Genomic DNA, 22,139 nt, shown 5'->3' on the forward strand with positions numbered 1-22,139 from the left:
TCATGTGCGCGCAGGGGAGGCAGGGGCCACGTGTGTGCAGGGGAGGCAGGGGCCACGTCACGTGTGCAGGTGAGACAGGCCAGGTGTGTGCAGGTGAGGAAGGGGCCACGCTGCGTGTATGGTGCGGCAGGGGCCATGCCGCATGTGTGGTGAGGAAGGGGCTACCTCGCGTGTGTGTGGTGAGGCAGGGGCCACGCCGCGCGTGTGGTGTGGCAGGGGCCATGCCACGCGTGTGCAGGTGCTCAGCCCCTCGGGGGGCACACGGCACAGCGCTCCCTGGAGCATGGCGCCCTGTGTGTGCCCGTGTGTCCCACGTGGCCTCAGGTAGGTACCTTGGCAGCCCTTCTCCTGTGAACTGAACACGTAGCCCTCGTCGCAGACACAGGAGTAGGAGCCTGGCAGATTCTGGCACCGCGCCGCCCCGCAGGCGCCCGCGTCCACACATTCGTCTACGTCTGCAGGAAAAACCAGCTGCATCAGGTCCACCGGGCCTGCTGGCAGCCGGCCTGGAAGGAGCTGCTGCCCGCTGGCCAGGAACTGTGGAGAGGCGGCCAGCTCTGCGGGGGGAGCCCAGCCTCGCCTGGCGGAGTCAGTGCAGTGTCCCCCTTCCCCTCTTCTCCTCCCCATCCTCTGCCCCTTGCCCCCCTCCCCCTGTCCATCCTCCCCTCTCCCCCTCCTCTGCTGTCTCTTCCCTTCCTTCTAACCCTTGGGTTTTCAGCCCCAGCCCAGAAGCAGGGCTGGGGGTGGGTGGGGAGTTTCTGATCGGGGCCTGGTTGAGAAGGCGGATTCCTGTCTGTGGGGCACTGGCTGGCCCGGTGCACAGAGCTGTTGCCTAATTCAAATGACAGTAATCCAGGAAGGTAAAAAAGTACCTCTGGGGCCTTTTAGCCCAAGTCCCACCCGCATCCCCAGAGCCCCCCCGACCATCGAGCTGACTGCACGGGCCTCACACTGAGGTCTGCCCGAGGAAACCAGCACCACAGCCACGGTCAGTGACCGTCCGGGGTCGTCCTGAGGCTCCTTCCCCTCTGCCACATGGACAAACCAGTATCAGCAGGAGAAACCTGCAGCCAAGAGCTGGTTCCTGAGGAGACAGAGGGAATTTCTAGAAAGTGCAACTGGTACTTCAAATAAGATCTGCCCGCAAAGACTCAGAGCTACTCCTGACTTTGTCACAAGGGCAGCTCGGCAAACATTTCAGATGTGGAAACTAAGATTCCTCCCAGAGATGGCGGGAATGATCCACGTGCTCCCCGCAGGAAGCCTGTAAACCCGCAGGGCCCCCGCTGTCAGGGCCGGCAGGCACTGCAGGAGCCAGGCTGGGCCGAGCCCACGTGCGCTGGGCTGGCAGTGGGTCCAGACCAGCCCCCAGCTATTCAGGGGTGGGAGGTGCCAAGCAGAGTCCCCAGGCGGGCAGGCACCATACTCACACTGGGGGCCATGGGCAGGTACCCCGCACCATGCTGGCTCAGCAGTGCCAGCCCCTGCCCTCAGCTGCCGAAACTTCAGCACAATCGTAGGGAAAGCTCACAGCCCACCCTGCAGTCTTGCTCAACCTAACTGGCTCCACGAAAGCTCACGATGAGCAATGACTGGCCTCTGGGTGGTCCCCTGTCGGCAGCCAAGAAAGCGCTCAGAGACTCATCTGCAAAGGCTGGGCAGCGCTTCAGAGCAGACCCCAGGAGCCCAGCCCCATGGGTGCAGGGTCCCCACCCCCTCGCTCTCAGCATCTCAGGGCTGACCACAGAGGACATGATGAGACTGTGCCTCACTGCAGGGCTGCTAAGGAAACAGTGACACCAGGAGAAAGGCAGGTATCGGGCCCGCGTCTGCAGGCACACCCCGAAACCGGCATCGGGGCGGGGCACGTGCCAACATGCTAAGTAGCGACCAGTCCTGCTAACGGGAGGCACAGGGCCTGCCCTGCTGTCCTGCAGCCAGGGATGCGGGATGCTTGGATTCACTTAGAGCCGGAGGCTGCCTCACCCCTGGGTGGTCTGCGAGGTCGACCAGAGGTTCAAAGCCGGCCCTCGGGGTTTTCCAAAGAGGGCGCTTCTCAGAGCGGCGACAGTTCCTGGGGCACCCACACGGACAGCACAGGGCTTCCCTAGAATCTGAGTCCCGCAGTCTGGGCCGGCCCTCAGGACTGCCCCGGCAGCTGTGGGCACAAGAGAGGCTGAGCCTGAGTAGAGAAGGGCCCCTGGAGAAGTTGGGGGAGAAGCCCTTGGGTCCCTGAGCACCACCCTCCACACCCCACAATGACCGCCCTATGACACAGCCTGCCTGGAAGTGCGTTCTTAGGGGGAGGCAGACGGCTGTGAAGAGCGGGGGATGGGACCCGCCACCGGGACACAAGGAGGCCTCCCGCGTCTCGTCAGGCCCGGGAGGCACCGATGTGCATGGACTGGAGGCGGTTTCTCCAGATAAGAGAGCCGAGCCGCGTCTGTGCTCAGGGCCCCCCTGGGGCTTCCAGACCCCGGGCCCTGACCCCTCATGCTGCCATGACAGATGGGAATTCATGGGGAGAGGGAGGTGGGCAAGCGAGTTGCCTCTGGGAGAGAGGGGGTGAGAGAGGGGTGCCTCTGGGGAGCGGGCAGATTGCAGTGGTTTCTTGGGGTGCCCCGGGGGCTGGCTGTGGGGAGCCCCAGACTGAGTGCAGAAGTGGGGGGGCAGGGTAGCTGCCTTCTGCTTCACTCCAGAGCAGACCTTTCTCAGAGGAAGGCTGGTGACTGGAGCCTTGGGAAGCCAGTGGGGCGGGAGTGGTAAGGTAGGATCCTGGAGGCCTCGAGCAGAACCCTGCAGCACCCCCACGCACCCCACCAATAAGTACGAAACAGCAGTTCTGATCAGGACCACGGTCACACTCAGAGTCGGATGAGCATTTCTGAGGAGGCTTACAGAGGCTGTGACTGCCGCTGCAGGCAAGAGGCAGACTGCACGAACAGCAGACTGCAGATGCCGGAAGCGGCTCCGTCTTGAGCAGGACTAAACCTGTGGCCTCGAGAGAATGGGATTCACACTACCGCTCCCGACAGTCTGTCTCTGTGGGCATCGGAATCGTTTGTTCTGCCCGTATGTGTAAGGAGGCAACTGAAACCGTCAGCAAAGAGATGCTCCAGGCCTACACAGACATCACTCCCTCTGAGAGCGTGGCGCCCGTGTCAGCAGCAAGTTACAGAAGACAGACCTCCAGCTCAACCCCTCAGAGACGCAGTGATGTTCTGGTAAGTGCGCACTTGCGAGCAGCCCTTTGCAGGACTCTGCCCTCAGCAGGAAGCCCCCTTTCTCATCACTTTAGCAAAACTGCGTTGTAACCAGCTTTTAACCAGGCCCTGCCCTGCTCGCCTGTCTCTGGCCCAAGCACACCTTCACACAGCACCTTGCTTAACTTAATGGTTCTTTGTGCAAATCAAAGAACTAAAAATAAACAACAGATGACCTGATCTCTCCCCCAGCTTCCCCTTCAGTAACCTCGCGAACAAACGGTGTGACCGAACAGTAAGACAGTGCCTGGAGGGGCCGTGAGGAGAGCTGAGGGGCCTGCACTCTGTGCGGGGAGCAGGACGCTGACCCCAGTCTCAGTGGCTAATAAGGCTCCTTCCCGCATCCCTTTAAAAGCTCTCAAGGCTGAGCCGAGGCTTCGGAGGTGGTTTTGGGGGCTGCTGAGCCCACCATCTCCTCAGCACTCTGATTAAAGGCACCTTCCCTTTCTACCATTTGTGAGCTCTGATCCTGTAGCAGTGAGCAGTGGGACCCCAGGCGTCCTGCCCGCACCTCCTCACAAGGCGTCCGGGGCCCTGAGGTCAAAGGAACGTCTGCAGGCTCCGTGGCCAGGAAGGAGGCCCGGCGATCACCCCACCCCCTCTCCCCGAGCAGCAGGCAGGCCTCCCAGCTGGGCTGGCTCCGTCCACAGATCTGAGTGAATCAGCCTGTGTCCCGGCTCTGGGGCCCGTGGCCACGGACAAGCCTGGGCATGTGCTGTGTCTGCGGGACACCCTCCTGCCCTCCCTCCAGAGCCAAGGAGCCAGCCACAGCCTCAGCCTCTTGCAGAGGAGCCAAGCGACTGAGGCTTCAGCCTGCCGACTTCTGGCAACTGCAAAAGCGAACAGGCTAGCACAGAGGCGGGGGGGTCCTGGGTCAGGCTCACCGAGGCAGGTCCGACTGTCTGGGGAGAGCATGTAGCCCCCGTGGCAGGCACACTGGAAGCTGCCCGGCTGGTTGTAGCATATTTGGCTGCAACCCCCGTTCTCCTGGCTGCACTCGTTGACATCTGGGAAAAGGACACGGAGCCAGAGGGGACCCATGACCGCCTGGAACACTTGGCAGCGTCTGCAACCCCAGCCCCGTGGAATCCACCCCCAGGTCCTGGGTGGGGGGCACAGGGACCCAGTTCTGTGGCTGGACAGCAGGGTCTGAGGGGCTCAGGGCTCCCTCTGCAGCGAAGGGGTGCCCGAGGGTTCTAACCAGGTCCCAGGGGTCTCCTGCATCTTCTCTGCTGACCCAGCACGCTGCAAACCCAAGGAGGGTGGAGGTGAACCTGCTCTCGACTCCCTTCTGATCAGTGGGGGCCCAGATGGTGGGCCTCAGGGAGGGCGTGCCCCCCCGCCCCCCGGCGCCCTGGAAGAGCTGGCCTGGCTTGGGCACTGCTGGGGGCTCCGCATGGTGGCTTTTCAAGCTGGATGGAGCCCTGCCCGGGGCAGCAGGACACCTGCTGTCCAGACGTCCACGCCCCCGGGAGGACTTGAGAGGCTGAGGGCCCCATGCACCCATCTTCTCCTTGGGAAAGGACCAGCGAGAGTCCTGTGTCCCCACACAGCTGGCATCCCCTCAAAGTCTCCTCACTCCTGTTGCAGCCAGACAGGCTGGTGTGGCTGTGTCCTCTGCCAGCCCAGGCCCTTGGGCGGCCCTGAGGGGTGTCCTGACACCCCCATCTCCCCAGGCAATGCAGCCTTACCCCTGTCGCAAAGTCGCCCTGCCCAGCCGTCTCTGCACTGGCAGTAGAAGTTGCCCATGAGGTCCTGGCAAACATGGGTCCCCTTCTTATTGCAGGGGTCTGGAGAGCACTGGTCAGGCAGCTCTGAGTGGAAAGCAAAGAGAAGGGGACCCTGAGCTGTGAGAGCACTGAGGCGGGTCGGGGGCACTGAGGTCCCCCTGCTGGTCCTGGCTGGCCACACCGAACCCCACCTCCCCCGGAGGGCGTCACAGACCAGGCCGGCCAGGCCCCGACTGATCCCAGGAAACTCAGGTCAGCTTGGAGGGAGCGGCCGCCCACCCACCAGGCTAGAGGCTGGGGTTGTGCCCTGGGGAAGCGGGGGAGAGGCCAGGCCTGGCAGGCTCCCAGAGCTGGACCTCCCAGGGAACGGGTCACAGGGCCCTGGCAGGCACAGGAGGCAGGTACAGGTCCCCACCTCCCTGTCCAGCTTCCCCTGAGACTCAAGCAGTGGCCCCTGCTCCCTGAGCGCTCAGCAGGCCCACGTCCAGCTCGCTTGGAGTGTGCCTGGGACCCCTGGGCAGTGGGGGACGTGCGTGGGGCCAGGCAGCTCCCGACCCGGATGGTCCCACTGTCCCCCCGCAGCACCCAGCATGTCAGAGGCCCCACGGGAGGGGCGGCTGGGCAAGGGTGTGTTCCCACCCGAAACACTCAGTTAGACTTAAGTTATTGCAGAAAGACAAGCCCGAGTTCATTACCTTCGCCTGGAATTTGCCTAGAATGCCCAACACCACCCCTTACAAATCTCAGGGTCCCCAGGCCGAGAGGGCAACCCCGCCTTCTCCTGGGGGCGGACAACTCCCAGCAGGAAGAATTCCACCTGCTTTCCTTTGCTGCCTCGTTGGGAAGCTCATCTCTGGGGCAGAGTGAGGAGTGTGTTTGCAGGTGTCCCAAGCTTCTGAGGAATTCGGTGGACGCAGGCAGCCCGCGGACAGGCTCTGGGCTGAGTCCTGACCCAGGCCCCACAGGAGGGAGGTGAATGGTTATCTGCCCGCTGATGGCGGGGGGAGGGTGCGGCAGGGAGGCCGCCCTGTGCACTGGAATGCTTGGCACCTGCTGTGGTCAGTGGGGGCCAGTCTCGTGGCTTCTGCTCCTCCTTCCAGAAGTGTGAGGGCAGTGGCAAGTTATGACCTGGGCAGGGCATGCTCAGAAGAGCAAGTGCCAAGACACTGCCCTCGTGGGGACAGGCGGGTCACAGACGGCTGCACCAAAGGCTGAGGGGGGCAGAGATAACGTGTCTGCTCCACGGGACTCTCAGGCCAGAGCCAGGCCTGGAGTCAGGTTCAGCTGAGATGTGTGTACATGTGGATGAAAGCCATGTGACCGGACACCAAAAATGTCAGTGTTACCGTATGATAATTTAAAGTAATAATAATAATAAAGATGCATGATGAGCTGAGGGGGAATCTTGCTACCTTTACTACAAATGGCTAACCTGCAAAATCTATCATCAGCTCCTACAAACCGAGAAAGGCAGGCAAAGAATGTGAACAAACCATTCGCAGAGAAAGAAACACGTGAAGCTTGGCTTCACTCGTGAGTAAGAAGAACTAAACTGAATGGCTTGAGGGCCGTTTCCCCACTTTTCTACTGGAAGAGGTAGAAAGTAGAAAGAAGTACAGCTGGTTGGTGCAGGTACTGGGGGCACTCCTGCCCTCTGTAGGGATAATGGGCCAGGTCTGCGTCAAAACTGGGAAAGGACACAGCTTTCCCTTCGTACTTCTACTCTTAGGAGCTTACCCAGCAGAGGTGCTCAGGGAGACAAGGAGGCCACTCTGGTTTATTTGTTACAATAAAAAGCTGGAGAGAGCCCAGGAGTTTGCCAGTGTACCTTGCTTACCAGGCATGCTGCCCACCAAGTGGGCTGAGAGCATTCTCAGAACCAGTGGCTGCGGTGAAAGGGGACTCTACTAACCAGGATGTGGGCCCAGACGGGCCTTCCCTCCACCTCGCAGAGGTATGCACTTCATGCCACACACACTTTGGCTCAGGGCAGAGGGGGCTGACCTCAGGCTGTGGCTCCGAAGGCCACAGGGACACTCAGGGCCCCTGGGAATGACCACAAGACCCCAAGATCCCAGACTCAGGGGCTGTGAGGCAGGAGCACACTTACTTTGCACACAGGTGACGAAAGCTGGGTTCTTTTGGTACGGAGATCCATGTTTATTGATGCATTCTGCAAGACAGGGAGTGGGGTGTCACCCCCTGACAGAGGCGCTCATGCTGACACAGAATTTTAACACCAAAAATGAGCAGGTGCCTCCAACGGGCAGAGCTCTGTCCAAGGGGCGCCAGCCCCTTTGACTTTGACGGGGGAGGCTCCTGCCATTGCATAGAAGGCTCTCTGGTGGCCCTCGGGAGGCTCTCTGACCGTGGCAGAGACCTGAGCTCCATCTCAACCTGACCCTGTTTGGAACAGCGCCCTGGGTTTGATGGAGACCGAGCTCCTCCCCCCACTACTCAGTCGACTGGGCCTCCCCACGGGGCCGGGGCTGGGGAGCAACCACCTGCATCTGGGCATAGTGGGTGCTGAGCCACTTCACTGCCCTTCAGGAGGTTGCTGCTGCTCAAGCAAATTGGAGGACGTGGGCATGAGCAGTGGACAGGACCAGAGGCGGCCAGGGGACCACGGTCGCCCTTTCCTGAGGAAACAAACCCGCACACCCAGGAGCAAGGCCACACGAGGCCCGGGCTGGGCTGCCCGGGGCCGACCACAGTCCACTCTGCGAAGCGCCTCTAAGAGGCTGCAAGGCCAGCGGAAAAGTGACCCAAATGCACTCGACACAATCAGAAGGGAGAGCCCCGGATACCTCTCTCGTTGTGAGTACAGACGCCCCAGCAAGCCTCAAAACAGCACTGATCAAGGAGCAGTTCCCTGGGGACTTCCAGATTGCCCTGGAGAGACGGGCCGTCTTCCTCTTGTTCCCCCAAAGTCCAGCGGGGCTTTCTAGCCCCCCTCCCCCTCAACACTCACAGAGATGTCGCTGCTTGACAGCCAAGGCGGCTTGCTTGCACAATCTTGTCGTTCGAGTTAAGCAAAATCATCTCTAATGTTCCCAGCTTTAGTTAGTCTTATGGTGTCAATAGCTACACCCCACACAGACAAGAGCTCCCCGGGGTCTTTAGTAACATCACAGCGGGGAGTCCTGAGACTAAATCAACCATATTCCCCCGTTAACCAGCTGAGCTGAGGGTCAGAGTGGAGCGGAGGTTTGCCAACAGCGACACTGGCTGCAGGGTTAGGGTTAGGGTTAGGGACACAGGCCAGGCTTTGCTCCGTGAGCCCGGAGGTCCCATCTCTGTCACGGAGCTCTGTCCCTCCAGGAACAACTTGGTAACAAGGTCTTAGCAACCTCTCCTCCAACACATAACGTCTCCCCGACTAAAGGAGGCCATGATTTCAACTTACCCAAGTACCTTGGATAAAAGTACTCCTGTGGAAAGAGAAAAAGAAAGGCAGCGGTTAACTGTCAGAGTGTCTGGCGTCTGAGCACCCCCATGGCCGCTGGGCTAGGAACCTCCCCCTCCCCCCAGGAGGTAGGTGCTTGCAGAGGGCGAGGGCGGGGGAGAAAGCTGCTTTCTGCCTCTAAGATGGCAGGGAGGGGAGGGGAGGAGAGGGGAGGGGAGGGGGAGGGGAGAGGGGAGGGGCAAGGAGGGGAGGGGAGGGCAGGGGAGGGGAGAGGAGAGGGGAGGGCAGGGGAGGGAGGGGAGGGGAGGGCAGGGGAGGGCAGGGCAGGGGGAGGGGAGGGCAGGGGAGGGGAGGGGAGGGGAGGGCAGGGGAGGGCAGGGGAGGGGAGGGGAGGGCAGGGGAGGGCAGGGGAGGGGAGGGGAGGGCAGGGCAGGGGAGAGGAGGGGAGGGCAGGGGAGGGCAGGGCAGGGGAGGGCAGGGCAGGGGAGGGGAGGTCTGGTGAGGGCAGGGCAGGGCAGGGAAGAGAGGAGGGGAGGGCAGGGGAGGGCAAAGGAGGGCAGGGCAGGGGAGGGGAGGGGAGGGCAGGGGAGGGCAGGGCAGGGCAGGGGAGGGGAGGGCTGGTGAGGGCAGGGCAGGACAGGGGAGGGGAGGGCAGGGGAGGGGAGGGGAGGCCCAAGCAGCCCAGGGCTTCTGCAGGGTGCTTGCATGCTGAGACCAGCTGGCTGTAACCAGCAGCCCAGTGCCACCAACAGCAGCTATACCACGTGGGTAAAGTGTCTTTCAGGAGGATAAGAAACATGTTGGAAAGAACCCAGCCTCAGACTCTGGTGGGAGGACTCCCAGTAGTTCCTGTGTCTGTAAACCACGCCAGAAGAGGACAGAGGGTGTGAAGGGCAGGTCCTTTCAGCCATGACTGCGAATTACAAGGTTGGAGCTGGGCAGCGACTCTGGTCTCCAGCTGCCACGGGGCGGGGTCACAGCAGCCCGCCCCTGCCTCTGCCGCCCCTCAGGGCTGACGGCGGAGCCGTTTGGTCCTAAATCCCCTCCCCGAGGAAACCAAGTGACCTGATGTTGCCAGCTTGCTGGTGTCTAATCCTCCCGACCACCCTCCCAGGAAGGTCGCTCTCAGCCCATTATCACAGATGAGGAAGCTGAGACTTCAGGTCAGCCGCAGCCCTGCTTCCCCATGACCCTGCGTGTCACCTCCATCACCCGGCTGGGCCCCCGGGCCTGGGGGCTGGGTGGGGGCGCCTTGGGCAGATGCAGTCAGTTCATGCTTTTAGAAATAACGTTCTGGTAGGGGTGCTTCTTATAAAACGTTATTTTAAAAGCAAAGATCAGACCGAGTCCAGGGCTTCTGAAGCACCGGCGAAGGTGACACCCATGCAAACGTGACAGAGAGGCAGGCGGGGCTGGGGGAGGGGCCTGCCCCCTTTGGCTCCCAGGCCTGCCCCCTACCAACGGCTGCGTTTTCTCCTCCCAGTTTCAGTCCTGCACCTTTGGCTCTGGGAACAGACAGACAGGCGGGTTTGGGCCCCTGTGATGAGCACTCTCGGGGTCTCCCGGGATCTGTGGGTCGTGGCATCTGTCTGGGGTTAGCAGGAGAGCAGAGGTCTGCAGTGAGGCTGCCGTGGGCTTTGGCCATGTCGAGTGCCACGGCACAGCACATCCGAGCCTCCTCTCCCTCTGCTCCTCATGAGCCATCCCCCGAAGGGGAAAGGAGAGCCGTTCACATCCCCGCGGGGCCCAGGTGAGGCTGGGACTCCCGCCCCCATGCAGCCCTCCCTTCCACCAGCCACGCATGCTCCCCGCCCTGAGCGCAGATGAGCCGGGGACACCCACCCCCAGCTCCGTTGACCTCTGCGGATGCTGCCCTCCAGACACACCGTGTCGGTGGTGCCTGAATGCTTTTGTCTGGAGTGTCCAGGACCTTTACCTGGGTTACCCAACATGACAGGACTCTCACATCACACTGCAACAAATCCAGTGGTTTCTCAAACAGTGAACTGAGAATTTATTGCTTTCTTTAACCTGTAGCTGTCCACAATTTTAGTTCCTAAGATCTCTACTCTTTGAAAGCAGGCTGGGTGTCACAGCAGTTCGCTTATTGACAGGGCGGACACAGGTGTTCTCCCCGGGAGCCAGAGGGGAGGGCCCGCCAAGGCCCAGCCTGGCCAGCACCCCGGTCTCGTCCAGAGGCTGCTGCTGCCCAGGCGCTGGGCCCCGAGAGCGTGAGGCTCAGCACAACCCCTCCTGCAGGCAGGCGCCCAGACTCCCTCGGTGCCCGCTGACCCCGCAGGGCTCCACACATCTTCCTGGCAGAGTTCAGACAAATGCCTTCTTCCCTTCCATCCCCCAATTCCTCTCCTGAGATTCTCCCAACTAGGCGCGGAGGACCCTGTGAGACCAAAGGAAACGCGGACGCTACTTCTCAGGCCACGGGCCTCCCAGACGCCCTAGGCCCTGCTCTCCTGGAGGACCCCAGGTGGGCCCCCAGGCACCCTGTGAGGGCACTGCGTCCCCTCCGTCCTCAGACACTGACGCACAGGCTGCAGGAAGGCCCTGGAACAAAGCCCTGATGTCACCAGCCAGAGGCACGGGTGACCCGGGGCCTGCAGCAGCTCGGCACGTGTGTGCGTGCGTGTGACTCCCAGGGCCGCAACACCCCTCCATCCCCACAGCCATCCCCTCCCACCCAGCCTGGCCCCACATGACAGGGGCCGGGCAGGGTTCTCCGGGTCCCGGTCACATCAGTGTCAGGACGAGCTGCCCTGGATGCTATGCTCAGGGCCTGGGGCAGGTGGCAGTGACCCTTGGGGCGTGGAGATCCCAGCGCCCCTCGCTACTGAGAGCTTCCCAGCAGTCTGCCCCTGCCCCCGGCACATCCCTTCGCACCGCCCCCTATGAGTCCCCACTGCTCCGGTGACCCGCAGCGGCTCAGCTGCTGGCAGGCCCGGGCATCTGCAGGCTCCGGCGGATGGGAGACCCAAGGCCCAGGGTGGGGCCTGAGCCAGGGACTGGAGGGGGCTGGTCCCTCCCAGCACAGGTTGTGAAAGTGCAGCTGAAAGACCTGCGTGCGAAGCGTGTTGTGCAAAACCTCCTGGCGTGGCTCAGTACAGTGTCTCCTGCCAGGCACGAAAATACTCTTGGAAATGGACCTCATAAAACAGGTTTGTTTCCAAATACTGCTTCCCCACAGCAGAGATTTGTAGCTGCTGTCCAGCATCCAATTCTCCCTTCATCCCCAGTAATAGAACTCTGGATTCAGTTAAGCAACAGTGCAGCCAGCTGCAGGACTACACTTCCCAGACGCCCTTGCAAGTAGGCGTGGCCGTGTGACTAAGTCCTAGCCAATGGGATACACACAGGGAGCAAAACAGTAAAGAGAGAGTGGGGTACTTTGGTTCTCTGGCCTCCTTGCTGGAATGCAGATGTGATGGCTGGTTCTCCAGCATCTTACCCACTGTGTGAGGAGGCCTGGGAGACAAAGGCCATGCACTCGTGCAGTGGAGCACAAATAAATCACGTAAGTCCCTGGGCCCCCACCGTTGAGCAGCCCTGGGAAGCCTGCCTTCCACCTTTTACATGAGAGAGAAACACACTGTCTTATTTAAACCATTCTAATGAGGCCAACCAGTCCATCCTAAAGGAGATCAGTCCTGAGTGTTCATTGGAAGGACTGATGCTGAAGCTGAAACTCCAATACTTTGGCCACCTCATGTGAAGAGTTGACTCATTGGAAAAGACCCTGATGCTGGGAGGGATTGGGGGCAGGAGGAGAAGGGGACGACAGAGGATGAGATGGCTGGATGGCATCACCGACTTGATGGATATGAGTTTGAATGAACTCCAGGAGTTGGTGACGGACAGGGAGGCCTGGAGTGCTGCGATTCATGGGGTTGCAAAGAGCCAGACACGACTGAGTGACTGAACTGAACTGAAATGAATGAGGCCAAAGTACCAGGCTAACTGAATTTGAAAAATGAGTGCAAATAGATGTGTCATGGCCTGCAAAGTGAAGATTTCATGAGTCGGTGAGAATGTTCTGGGAAATGGGCAACACGAAGGCCTTTCTTTCCTTCTCCTATGCTCTCCTGGCGGAGGCCTCTCAGGGCTGCGGGCACTCCCCTTCACAGCACTGGCTGATCATTCACAGCTTTGCTTGGAGACGCTTTTGTTCTCAAGGCCAAATGCAGCTATGATGCTCACCTGAGTGGCTAGGGTGCCCACCAGCAGGACAGGAAGCCACTGGGCTGCACTGGGGCCTAAGCTTCTCCAGGTCCTGAGCCTCCCCAGGGGCCGGGCCTCACCATACCCTCTGGTGACACAGGAGTACCCCACTGTTGGCCAGGTGCTCCTCCTGGCAGCTGTGAATATGCTGGCAGGAGCTGAAAAAAAGCAGGCGTGGAACCTCCTGCGGCCCCAGAAGAGTAGCTCCTGTTGACACGTTACAGGGTGACAGAGAACAACGCATCTTCCTCCAAGTCTGAGCGACGCTCCTGCCCCCTCTGACCTGTCCCTGCCCACACATGGTGGCGGGCCTTGGGGGCTTGGACAGCATGGGAGCGGGGGAGGGAGAAGGACATGCCCAGCAGCTCCTGGTGAGCAGGGGGCCTCCACCAGGAGCCCACGGAGCAGAAGGGCAGGGCAGGAGCCAGCAGAGATGGCCTGGCAGGAATGAGGCCTCGTGGTCTCAGGAGCTGGGTGAGGGCACAGAGCATGAGGGCTTGGGGGTCATCCCACACCCAACTCCTCCTTAAAAATTACTTTAAAACGTAACGACCTGCACTCTCCCAGGGTCACAATTACAGGCGTACACACGTGACTGCAGTGAGATCACTGGACTGAAGTCACCATCACAGGGCCAGGAACCCCAATATCTACACTAACTCTCAAACCCACCAAAGTCTGCAGCCCAGAAACAGCTCCCACCTCTGAGCCCAGCAGACACAGCACATCCCACACGCACCGGCAGAGCTGGAGTAAAGCAACAGCCCCGCTGGGTTTACAGCGTCCCAGCCCAGCCACTCGGCATCTCAGAAACCAGGCTGTGAACATCAGCTTCTTAAAGGGCATTTTCTCTCTAAGTCCCACAAGCAGACCTGCAGTGTCCTTCAGAACATCTTTCGTTTTTCCACAGATGCTGAGCCCATGGGCGCGGACGACGTATCATTTAGGGGCCCCTCCTGTCATTAGGCCGCAGGGCCCAGCTCCGCACTGGGCTGACCCCCCAGGAGTAGCGTGTATGAGGGCTCAGGGGCAGCAAACGGGGGCCAGACAGAGCTGTCCCTCCCCCAAGGCCATCGGGGGAGAGGCTGGCCCATGTGGGGGCCCTGCGTGCCCCCCGTCTAACCAGCAGTCTGCAGGCCTCTGGGTCGTGCGGAGTCAACTCTGGAGAAAATTCAACAGGCCAGACAACTCAGAGAACCCGCCCCTGCTGGCTTCCAATGGAGGAAGCCTGGGAGGGACTGGGTCCTGGGGGACGCCTGGCTGCAGTGGGCAGGGGGCTTCCTGGACAGACAGGAGCTGGGGCTGAGTCTGCACCCGTGGGGCCTGGCCCCATCCTTGATGGACCCTCAGGGGGCTGAGGGAAGTGTGCCTGAGCATCTGAGTGAGTGAATGTTAGGGAGCTGCTGTCACGGTGGGGTGGCGCGTGGGGGGCAGTGGGCCTCGGCTATCCTGGAGGTCACGGGGGGTGACAAGGTCCCCATCGCCTCCTGCTGGGACCCCATTTCTGTGCCCCTGAGACCCCTCAGGCCACTGCAACAGGGGAGACTTGAGGGAGGGGTTGTCCCCTCCCTGGGGGTGTCCCCCGCCCCAAGCATCACTGTCTGCGGACGTGTGAGTGCTGAGTCTGTGACCTGTGAGCACCGAGTCTGCGACGTGTGAGCACCGAGTCTGCAGACCTGTGAGGACCGAGTCTGCGACGTGTGAGCATCACTGTCTGTATCTCAAACAAACGAGGGCTGGAGGACCAAGACCTGGAGCCCCCTCCGACCTGCAGGCCTCAGGTGGCCCCTGCGCTGGGAGGTGGCAAACCAGGCCTGGGCCGAGGGTCAGACTGGGTGAGTCTTTCATCCGGAATCCTTTCCTGAAGCCAGGGGCACTGGTGCGGGCTCTGGCGCCCGCTTGCACTGAAGGACCTAAGTAGGAAGGTGACTGTTCCGGGCTGGCGAACTTTCGGGAGAACTCGGGAAGGCCAGCAGGGCGCCCGGCACCCAGAGTCCTCTGAACAAGACCCCAGGAGGAGGACAGTGCTGGGAAGACAGAGTAACAAGAGAGGAAAACAAGATAAGAAGGAAGTCTAATCACAGGGCTCCAGGGGAGGGCAGGGTGGAACACTCCTGAGGCTGGAAGAATGTGGAGGAGACTATTCGTGCCTGGAGGGAAGCCTGGGAAGCACTGGACGCATCAGGAAGGCCCCAGGCGCCTTCCTCTCCAGGCTCCACAGCCCCCGGAATCAGGAAGGTGCCCACAGCTACCTGCTCAGAGGAGGGGCCCGTCCACAGACAGGAAGGCGGCCCAGGGTGGAACAATCTGCCTGGGCAGGAAGCACCCAGAACACACCCAGCACAGAGGGCACCGCCTCCAGGGATTCCAGGGCAGGCACGTGGCCCAGAGAGCCCGCTCCAGGTGCCGGAGCCCCCACCCAGCCCGGGCACAGGGCGGCCACCCCCACCTTCTGCCCCACCCTCAGCCCTGGAGACACCGGACACGCTGCCCCTCTGCCAGAAGCAAAGGGCCCGTGGGAAATGCTCACGCAGGCGTGTGTGGCTGTGATGGGGCAGCCGCACGGAGGAAGTCCTGCCGCGGCTGGCGGGTGAGGACAGGCTGTCCTGGCAGCGGCCCCTTGATCTGGCAGCGCTCTCAGCCCAGAGGCCGCAGCCTCCCCATCACACATTGGGATGCACGGGGCTCCTGTGACTTCCTGAACTAAGGCCAGGGCCTCGTTGGGGTCACACCCACACACGATCACAAAGAGCCAGGAATCTGAGGGCAAGGAAGTGATGCTTCTCAGGAGAGCCCAGACTCTCAGGAGCCGGGTGCCCATGCGTGAGGTCACAGGACCGCCTCACCTGACTAGCTGCTTTTCCAAAGGTTTATTAGGAGTGAGTTGTGTTTGCAGGGTCTCCCCCAGTCCTGGAATCCAGAACCTCCTCAAAGTGAGGGAAAAGATAGCGTGGATGCCTGGAGGGGCATCTGGTCGACCAGAGCAGAACTGGACACGAGGAAGTCCCCTAAGCACCAGTCCCAACCCCCGACCCGACCCGAACTGGCTCCTCCAGAAGCCATTGCCCCTTGGTGAACGCAGAAGGAGCCAGTCCACCCGGGAAGCTGGTAATAAAGGGAAAGGTGTGACTGTGATTCGAGGATGGGTCAGGAAGCAGGACAGCATTCTGAAAACTCACACGCGGCTTTGATGTGCAAGGAGTCCACACGTTCCTGACGGGGTGGATGGGGCGGGTGTGGGAGGCAACTCCCCCTGGAAGGGAGGGCAGGACGCTGGGGGAAGTGCAAGGCCCTGTGTGACGGGGTGGATGGGGCGGGTGTGGGAGGCAAACCCCCAGGAAGGGAGGGCATGGCACCAGGGGGTGCAAGGCCCCGTGTTAAAGTCGCTGCTGTGAGCATTGCTGTCCTTGCCCTCGTTTCATCCACTGCAGACAAGGTTCTGGGGGAGGGCATGGCCACCCACTCCAGTGTTCTTGCCTGGAGACTCCCATGGACAGAGGAGCCTGGTGGGCTACAGTCCACGGGATCACACAGAGTCAGACAAGACTGAGTGACTAAGCACAGTCAGGGTTATTACAAACCTAAGAGCAGCTACAGTGGGGCGGGGTAGGCTCTGGGAAGGGTGCGCGGTGACCAGTGTGCGGTGTGTCCAGCCCAAGGCCTCTCTGTCCTGCAGGAGCAGGGCCTGGGTGGGGCAGGGCTGGTGCGGGCGGCGGCCTCACTGCCCTCAAGCCTGGTCACCTGCAAGCCCCATCCCATGCTCTGTGGCAGCCAGTGTTCCAGGCTGGGCCTGGGACTGGTAGGAACACACTTATCACACACCCCGCAGCCGGGCAGCAACCCAGGCAGCCAGCACACAGCCTGTGTGGGACCTTCAGAAACGCTCCTCAGAGCAAGCTCCCCGGGGCCAGCAGGACTCATCATCATCAAAGAGACGGGAGGACAGGCAGAAGAGATGGGGCGGGGCAGAACTGCTGCTCACAACCGGTTAACGCGCACCGCTACTGACACCGAGAGTCACCGGTCACAGCTCAGCCACTGCAGCTGTGGGCTGTGCCAAGCCAAGGAAGGGCACAGCTTGGTCATCACCATCAAGCTTGTTTCACATAGGGGACCACGGGGTGGGTCAAGCCAGCCAGTCAGAAATGCGAGTCACGTAAAAGCCTGCATCCTTCACACTTATTTGTTCACTGCACGAGACGCTTATTCCACCCCAGAAGAATTCTTTAAAAGAACTATTCTAGTAGAACCAAAACCAGCTGTGAAATCATCCTGACCTCAGGGTGTGGAGCAAGGCAGGGTGAGCCCACCCCTCTATCAGCCCTGCTTCCGCGCGGGGGGCTCCTGGGCACACACCCCAGTCTCTGCCCCAACTAAGATGGCACAGTGCACCCAGGGCCACTCCCCGAGGCCGGCTGCCTGTCGCCCCACATTCTTCACGACGTTATTAATAGAAACTTGTCCTGAGCCAGCACCTTAGGCTCCTGCAGTCTCCGCGGTTCCCAGGGCGCACCTTGTGGCCGCCTGGCCCGCCCTCCCGCGTGTGCCAGCCCTGATCGGTCCTCCCAGTCCTCCCTGCCTGGGACCTGCTGCCTTCCGGCTCGTCCAGCCCTCCGTCTTTGAAGCTAAGGCTCCCGCCTCTAGACAGGGATCTGCGGACAGCCCCACCCCCACCTCTAATCTGGCCAAGGGGGCAGGGAGGCAGGAAACTGTTTGGGCTCTCCAACCATTTATTTCGTCTACGTTTTAAGCCAGACCCTACTGCTTTCTGGTTGAGCTGTCAGAGTTGCAGTTTCCTTCAAGGCGGCTGCCTTCCGAGGCCTGCGGCGGGAAGTGGCTGCGGGCGTCCACAGGACCCCCCGCTGGCATCGGCCGCCGCTCCTCCTCTGAGGGGCACCTGGCATCACCGGGAGAACAGGGGCTCGAAAGGAGGAGGCCTGAGGGTGGCCGGGGCGGCACACAGCACCCTGCCCTTCCGCCGCCGCTGCCCGCCTCCCTGTATAAGGGTCGGTGTGCCCGCAGAAAGGTTTGCCGCAGACCCCCGGCTCCCGTCCGTGCGCGCGCGGACCCGGGTCCCCTGAAGGGTGGTGCCGCGCGCGGGAGCGGGGGTCGAGGGGACCCGCCTGCCCCGACGCTCCGCTCGCCTCCCCAAGGCTCCGGGCGCACGCCTCGCCGCCCCGCGCGGCCCCGCGCTCACCGTCTCGGGGTCGTTCTCGAACACCTCGCGGGCCTCCTCCCGGCTGCACAGCTCCTCCACGCACTCCCTCTCCAGGTGGCCCTGCTTGGCCTCCTCGAAGACCTGGTAGGCGCGGCGCTGCCTGGGCCTCAGGAACTGCGCCGCCTCGCGCGCCCGCAGCATCACGGCTTCCCGGGCGGGCGGGAGGAGCGGGGAGAGAGCGGAGAGGCGCCGTCAGCGCGGCGGCGCCGGGGCCCGGGCGTGCGGGGCCGCGGGGCGCGCGGGGTGCGGCGCCGAGGCGCCCCTCGCCCTCCGGGGGGGCGGGGTGCTGGGGGGCTCCCGGCCCGGCGCGCCCCGCGGCCCCGCGCGGTACTCACTGTGCGCCGACTCGGAGGCCAGCAGGAGCAGCAGCAGCGCGGTGCCCAGGGCGGCGGCGGGTCCGGGCGGCATGGCGGGGCGGGGCGGGGCGGGTCGGGGCCGGGGCCGAGGGCCAGCACTGAAACCGGGGCCGGGGGCCGGGCGCGCGCGGTCAGAGCGCCCGGGGGGCCGTGGCGAGGCGCGGGCGCCGAGGGGCAGTGGCTCTGGTCATCCTGTGCGGGCGGCTCTGAAGGTCACATCCCGGCGGCGGCACCGCGGCGCTCGCGCGGGGCTGGGCGGGGGCGGCGGCGGGGGCGGGGCGCGCGGCAGGACCGGCCTCGGGGCCGCGCGGGGCGGGCGGGGCGCGCCTGCCTCTCCGCCGCCGGGCCGAGCCGGTTTTCTGAGGAAGATCAAAGCCCAGAGGGGCAGCGGGTCTTCGGGACGGAGGCGGGGAGTCCCCCCTCCCCCCGCCCCCGCGCCCGGGAGCTTCTCCCGAGTCGCGGGTTAAGTTTATGTAACCGGGCGGTGCGAACGCGGAGGGGAGGTCACGCGAGTCCAGCCTGTCAGGTACAGACGGACATTTACCAGCCTCCAACCTCTTTCCACCCGGTTCCCCGACCGCGCCCCAGATCTCCGCGTCCTTTCTGAAGACTTCATTCCGGGGCACGTATTCTCAAGACTATGTACCCACCAAAGGAGAGACAGACTGAAGGCAAAGGGAGCCCCACTGGGGTCCAGGGAGCGAGATTAGATGATGTCCTTCTCTAGTTTCTGTTTTTACGGTGATGACGTTGGAAAACCTCAAGGGCTCCCAGTAGCCGTTTAAACCAAAAGCTGCGTTCTCTCCTTCTGGGAGACCAAGACTTTCTGTCTCTCGTCCTGGAGTATTTCGCAAAGTCACAATAAACACACACACACACAAACAAGCAAAACCAAAGCAGGGCAGCCCCCTCGGGGGACCGGGGCAGGTAGCCGGCCGGCGCCGCCTCGGGGGTCCTGACCGGAGCACGCGCCCACGCGGGGCAGTGAAGGGGCGGCGAGGCACCCCCACCCCGACCTCCAGTCCGCACCTGCGCCCACCCCACCTTCTCTGGCGGGACAGTGAGCGCCGCTGATGGCAGATTTCTTGAGGTCAAAGGTTAGAAGGGGGGATAGAAGGCAATGGCAGCCCACTCCAGTACTCTCGCCTGGAAAATCCCATGGACAGAGGAGCCTCGTGGGCTGCAGGTCGCTGAGAGTCGGACTCAACCCAGTGACTTCACTTTCACTTTTCACTTTCATGCATTGGAGAAGGAAATGGCAACCCACTCCAGTGTTCTTGCCTGGAGAATCCCAGGGACGGGGAGCCTGGTGGGCTGCCGTCTATGGGGTCGCACAGAGTCAGTCTTAAGCGACTTAGCAGCAGCAGTAAGCGACTTAGCAGCAGCAGTGAACGTGAATATGTTAATTTCAGCGAAAGGGATGTTCCCCCGAAACCTCTACAGACAGAATTAACAATTCAATAGCCCGCACGTCTGCCCCTGTGTCTGCGCTCTGTTCTCAGCTGCCCACCTCAGCCGGACTCCAAGAGCAGTGACTCAAAGCCGGCTTGGAATGGCAGGCGCTTACACAGAATATTGACCACGTTAATCTCCCTGCTTGTCCTGAGAAGCACTGCTGTCAAAAATCTGGGTGAGGCAGAAAATCCTTTAGTCGTGATTTACACCAGATCTTTAATTAACTGGGGGCACTTCTGTTATTGGAGGTCCCAGAGCTTCTTGGATCTGTGAGCTTACAGTTTTCATCGAATTTGGAAAAAATTTGGCCATTATTTTTCAGATGCTGTTTCACGTCCCTCAAACCTCTCCTCTCTTCTGGGAACTCCAGTGGCACGTACATATGGCTACTTAAGTTTTCCCAGAACTTACTAAATGCGCTTTTTTTCATTTTTTCTCTCTGTGTGATTTTGATATTTTCTGTTGTTGGGCCTTCAAGTCCCCCAGTCTCTTCTTTTGCAGCATCATATCCATCCATCAGTGCAGGGTCTGCTTCATCTCCGACGTTTGTTTCTGTCTCTGGAGCTTCGCCTGAGACAGGAGCAGAGCTAGATGCCCTCCTGCTGCAGACCCGCGGCGGGCCCCCGCACCAGGGACTCTCCAAAGCCTGTGAGCAGAAGGGATTGGAACTCTCCAGGCCCTGTGAGAACCTCGGGGTTGGCGCCTCTGATCATTTCAGGTTGTTCTTTCCCAGTCTTGGGAGTCTTCCCGAGATTGTAGCAATTCAGCCAAAGAGGTCTCAGAAGCTCTGTCTCTGGGCAGCGGTCTCCCGGGAGGGAGGGAGCGGCTGGGGTCCCCTCCATACAGCAGGAGAGGTCTGGGCCCACCTCACCTGTGTTCCGTCTCGCAGGGTCACTCTCGTTGCCTGATGGCATTGTCTAGAATACCATCATTTCCTAGATTTGTCTGGTTCTGCAGTTCTTTCAGACTCTGCCTGGTAAATCAGACAGGAAGTTGAGTCTGGTCCACATAACACTGTCTTGTCCAGAACAGAACCCTTCAGACATAGTTTAATGAAGGATTTTTTTTCCCCAAACCATGTTTCGCACCCACTGGTAGGTACTTGGGGCTTCCCGGGTGGCTCAGATGGTAGAGAATCTGCCTGGATGCAGGAGACCTGCGTTCAGGCCCTAGTTTCAGTGTTTTGGTAACCTGCGGTTTTTAATGATGTAGGGTAGAAATAGGAAAAGGAGGACGTCAAGGCTGTATATTGTCACCCTGCTTATTTAACTTCTATGCAGAGTACATCATGAGAAATGCTGGGCTGGAAGAAGCACAAGCTAGAATCAAGATTGCTGGGAGAAATATCAATAACCTCAGATATGCAGATGACACCACCCTTATGGCAGAAAGTGAAGAGGAACTAAAAAGCCTCTTGATGAAAGTGAAAGAGGAGAGTGAAAAAGTTGGCTTAAAGCTCAACATTCAGAAAACGAGGATCATGGCATCTGGTCCCATCACTTCATGGGAAATAGATGGGGAAATAGCAGAAGCGGTGTCAGACTTTATTTTTTTGGGCTCCAATTATTTTTTTGGAATGTGGGAGACCCGGGTTCAATCCCTGGGTCAGGAAGATCCCCTGGAGAAGGAAATGGCAACCCATCCAGTACTCTTGCCTGGAGAATCCCATGGACGGAGGAGCCTGGTAGGCTACAGTCCATGGGGTCACAAAGAGTCAGACACGACTGAGCGACTTCACTTCATTTCACTTCAGTTCAAAATCACTGCAGATGGTGATTGCAGCCATGAAATTAAAAGACGTTTACTCCTTGGAAGGAAAGTTATGACCAACCTAGATAGCATATTAAAAAGCAGAGACATTACTTTGCCAACAAAGGTCCATCTAGTCAAGGCTATGGTTTTTCTAGGAGTCATGTATGGATGTGAGAGTTGGACTGTGAAGAAAGCTGAGTGCCGAAGAATTGATGCTTTTGAACTGTGGTGTTGGAGAAGACTCTTGAGAGTCCCTTGAACTGCAAGGAGATCCAACCAGTCCATCCTAAAGGAGATCAGTCCTGAGTGTTCATTGGAAGGACTGATGCTGAAGCTGAAACTCCAATACTTTGGCCACCTCATGCGAAGAGTTGACTCATTGGAAAAGATCCTGATGCTGGGAGGGATTGGGGGCAGGAGGAGAAGGGGACGACAGAGGATGAGATGGTTAGATGTCATCACTGACTCGATGCACGTGAGTTTGGCTGAACTCCGGGAGTTGGTGATGGACAGGGAGGCCTGGCGTGCTGCAATTCATGGGGTTGCAAAGAGTCAGACACGACTGAGTGACTGAATTGAACTGAACTGAGGGTAGAGGGTAGCAGAGTTTTATCAGATGTGAGTTTTTATTTCCACTGTATTTCTCAGAGTACGTGTTGGATCCTGATGTAAAATGTATTTATTGCTGTGGGTTATGCTCCAAAAGTTTGAAAGATGCTGCTTACCATC

The 22,139-nt window shown here is 60.5% G+C and overlaps 1 protein-coding gene and 1 long non-coding RNA gene across 2 annotated transcripts in view; both read right to left on the minus strand.

The window, feature by feature from the left end:
* The window catches only part of GAS6 (growth arrest specific 6), a 28,175-nt gene extending 9,733 nt beyond the window's left edge, over positions 1-18,442 (minus strand). The window contains exons 1-7 of the mRNA XM_061435469.1: positions 18,183-18,442; positions 17,827-17,993; positions 8,400-8,424; positions 7,104-7,166; positions 4,955-5,077; positions 4,148-4,270; positions 333-455 (exon numbers count right to left, since the gene is read on the minus strand). Of these exons, the coding sequence (XP_061291453.1) occupies positions 333-455; positions 4,148-4,270; positions 4,955-5,077; positions 7,104-7,166; positions 8,400-8,424; positions 17,827-17,993; positions 18,183-18,255 (697 nt within the window). The 5' untranslated portion in view covers positions 18,256-18,442. The remainder of the gene's footprint in view (positions 1-332; positions 456-4,147; positions 4,271-4,954; positions 5,078-7,103; positions 7,167-8,399; positions 8,425-17,826; positions 17,994-18,182) is intronic.
* On the minus strand, positions 10,389-17,419 carry LOC133258658 (uncharacterized). The gene is made up of 2 exons (XR_009740128.1): positions 12,609-17,419; positions 10,389-10,797 (listed from the first exon to the last, which is right to left on the minus strand). It is a non-coding gene; the product is annotated as an uncharacterized LOC133258658 (long non-coding RNA).
* Positions 18,443-22,139: the final 3,697 nt, after the last annotated feature.

The sequence above is a fragment of the Bos javanicus genome, chromosome 12 (genome assembly GCF_032452875.1).
Source record: "Bos javanicus breed banteng chromosome 12, ARS-OSU_banteng_1.0, whole genome shotgun sequence".
Lineage (NCBI taxonomy): Eukaryota > Metazoa > Chordata > Mammalia > Artiodactyla > Bovidae > Bos > Bos javanicus.